The sequence below is a fragment of the Elephantulus edwardii genome, unplaced genomic scaffold, assembly GCF_000299155.1.
Source record: "Elephantulus edwardii isolate Elephantulus edwardi_28Jun2011 unplaced genomic scaffold, EleEdw1.0 scaffold00086, whole genome shotgun sequence".
NCBI classification, from domain to species: Eukaryota; Metazoa; Chordata; class Mammalia; order Macroscelidea; family Macroscelididae; genus Elephantulus; species Elephantulus edwardii.
Window position 1 is genome coordinate 5566990 of NW_006399836.1, and position 2782 is coordinate 5569771.

General features: G+C 51.6%; 1 protein-coding gene across 1 annotated transcript in view; it reads right to left on the reverse strand.

Annotated features, from left to right (window-relative positions):
• Nucleotides 1–2551, reverse strand: part of GRAP2 (GRB2-related adaptor protein 2) — a 29329-nt gene extending 26778 nt beyond the window's left edge. The window contains exon 1 of the mRNA XM_006890101.1: nucleotides 2474–2551. Within this exon, the coding sequence (XP_006890163.1) occupies nucleotides 2474–2551 (78 nt within the window). The remainder of the gene's footprint in view (nucleotides 1–2473) is intronic.
• Between the last annotated feature and the right edge of the window lie 231 nt (nucleotides 2552–2782).

Consider the following 2782-nt stretch of genomic DNA (forward strand, 5'->3'; position numbering starts at 1 on the left):
CTCTCTCCCTCTTCTTCCCTTTCCCCCTCACACTCTCTTTCACACACACACACACACACACACACACACAATTAGATACTGTCGAGTTTTGACTCATAATGATTCCATGTGACAGAATTGAACAATCCCATAGGATGTTCCTAGGCTGTAATCTTTACAGAGGGTGCTCTGCTGGCCTCATGGGTAAAGGAGCTGCACTGTCCACCCAGAAGTGCTTGCTTCAAATCCACCAGCTGCTCTGCGGGAGAAAGACGGGCTATCTCTCCTGTGCAATTTACAGCCTCTGAAACCCACTGGAGGGTCAACTATGAGTTGGTCCAAACTTGACAGCAATGAATTTGAAGGGTTTTTTTGTTTTGTTTTGTTTTTATCTTTATGGGAGTTCATCTGTCAGCCTTTCTTCCACTGAGCTTGGGAGGAAGGCTCTGTCATCAGATAGGACATCTGTATTGCAGAGCTGTTATTCACGTGGTGACTGAATTTGGATGCAGGGTTCTAGAGAGAGAGGTGAGTTTGAGACAGAACCATGGACTTGAGGGTCTTTGGCACTGAGCCGAGAGTTGTAGTCACAGAAGTGGATGAGCTGACTCAGAGAGAGGCCACGCTTGGAAGGCCAAGGGCAGTTCCTGCACAGAAGTTTCTATTTCAGGATAAAGAGAGGAAGAGGCCTAATATTGTCAGGAAGTGGGAAGAGAGCTGAGGAAGGGCAGCAGCATTAAAGGCGAGGGACACCTCATCCAAAGCCCACTGCCGTTCCATCATTACCCCGTCACAGTGGCCCTGCAGGACAGCGGAGACCTGCTCCACGTGGTGTCCAAGGCTGGAAACCTTCTCGGAAGCAGGCTGCCTCATCTTTCTACCTTGGAGCGCCTGTTGAGTTTGAAATGCTGATCTTTTAGTTAGCGGTCCAATACTTTATCCATGGTGCCACCAGAGAGCCTTCATTATTGATGACTGGTGGACTTAAAGAACACATTGGGATAATGTTTTGTTTGCAGAGGACTGTGGGGGTGCATGGAAGTGGGAAGAGGAGGCCTCAGGTAATTAATCCTTCCAAGTACTGGCAGAGCCACAGAGGAAAGCAGCTAGGAGCTGGGGTGGGAGTCGGTGTTGAACAGATATTTCTTTTTTAGAGAAATAGGGAAAACTGAAGGTAACAGGTTCTATCTGTAGAGGAAGAGAAATAGTAGGATTGGTCCCCAGCTTGCTAGTGCCGAGCCTGTTCTACAAGGGGTTGACTATCACGTGGCCACAGAGTCCAGCAGGAAGGGAAAGGACTCCTCAGCACGTGACTAATTCCTCAGTGGTGCTGGTGTAACCCCAGAGAAGGGGGACCCTCCTTTCCTTGCGGCATCGGCAGCCCAGCCACCACTTAGACCTCAGAGAAGGCAAGCTCTCTCTGCAAACACGTTGCAGGATGAGAGAAGTTAGAAGAGTAAATATCAGGGGCATTCAAATTCCAACACAAGTCGTTCCACACGGTCGGTGCTCCAGACACTCTCTGCATGGACTCGCCTTTCACAAACCATGCAGGTTCTCCCAACAGCAAATGTAACTCTGCCTGGTGAGACCCTGGTGGCCTCAGAGTCACTGGGCAGTCTGAGTAGGCCCTGGTGGGCTGCCAAGACGAGGGTTCAGAAGATCCATAGGTGGCTTCAAGCTGGGCAGTGGGACAAGGCATCGGATATGCCCTCGTGGGCTCTTGGAGGCTGTAGCTCTTTTGCAAAGCCAAAGGATGAAGAGATAAAGTTCCTGAGTGTAGTACGTGAAATATGGGAGGACAAGCCCTCTCCAACTCAACAAGTGGCCTCCGCAACTCAAGTGCAGGCTGAAGTCAAGTTCAAGATGCCCTGAGTATACCTTTGTTGGCCTTTGTTGAGCCACCTCTTCCAGCCGCCTTTCCCAAGTATTGCCACCTATATCCTCAGCTAATAAGTTCCCAGGCAGAAACTCACTGTGCCCCTGATTCAGAATGAACGTGCACACCACCCTGCTTTAGCTTGTGCTGTTTGCTTCGTGTTATTGTTAACAACATCCCACCGCCCGGCCTGGCGAATCCATCCAGAAAGCCCCTCTCATCTGCACTACACCCGAGGCTGACATTGCCACACGTTCAAGGGAGGGGCTCTTATGTGCTCCCACCTGTGCTTTCTGAGCGCTAAGATAACAGCACCTCTAACAGCCCTTTGCAGAGCCATTTCCTCCTTCCAGACCACGAGCATCTCGAGATAAGGATGCTGGCTTCCTTATATCTCTGCCACCTTTGCGTTTCATCACCCAGCCTAGCATCTGACCCACAGGTGTTTCCAAGGAACCCTTTGATGGAGGCTAACTTCCACAAGCGCCCAACGCTGTTGAAAAGGAAACGAGTGTGGTTCATAGGAGACACAGGCATAGATTGTTAGACTAGCTCCGGGGCCAAACTCAAGTCATTGAAACTCCCCATGGTCCCCCTGGGCCTCACTTCACCTACCTTCAGAACATCCCCGGTGTGGAAGCTCAGCTCGTCCTCACCGGACGCAGTGAAATCAAACTTGGCGATGGCCTCCATGGGGTCACGGGAAGCTGGAAGAGAAAGAGCGTGGTCATTGCGTGTGGGTCCTGCAGGAGAAAGGCCGAGAGAAGGCGCTGAGCCTTAGCACGTCGGAGGGGAGTGGTCAGCTGTCTCACTGCAGAGGGAGACACAGGCCAACCACGAGGGCCTTTGTTTGCAGGAGCTGGTGAGGCTGGAGGGTCTGCTTCCAGGGGTCAGAATCCCCAGGTGCCCGGACAGGAACTGCAG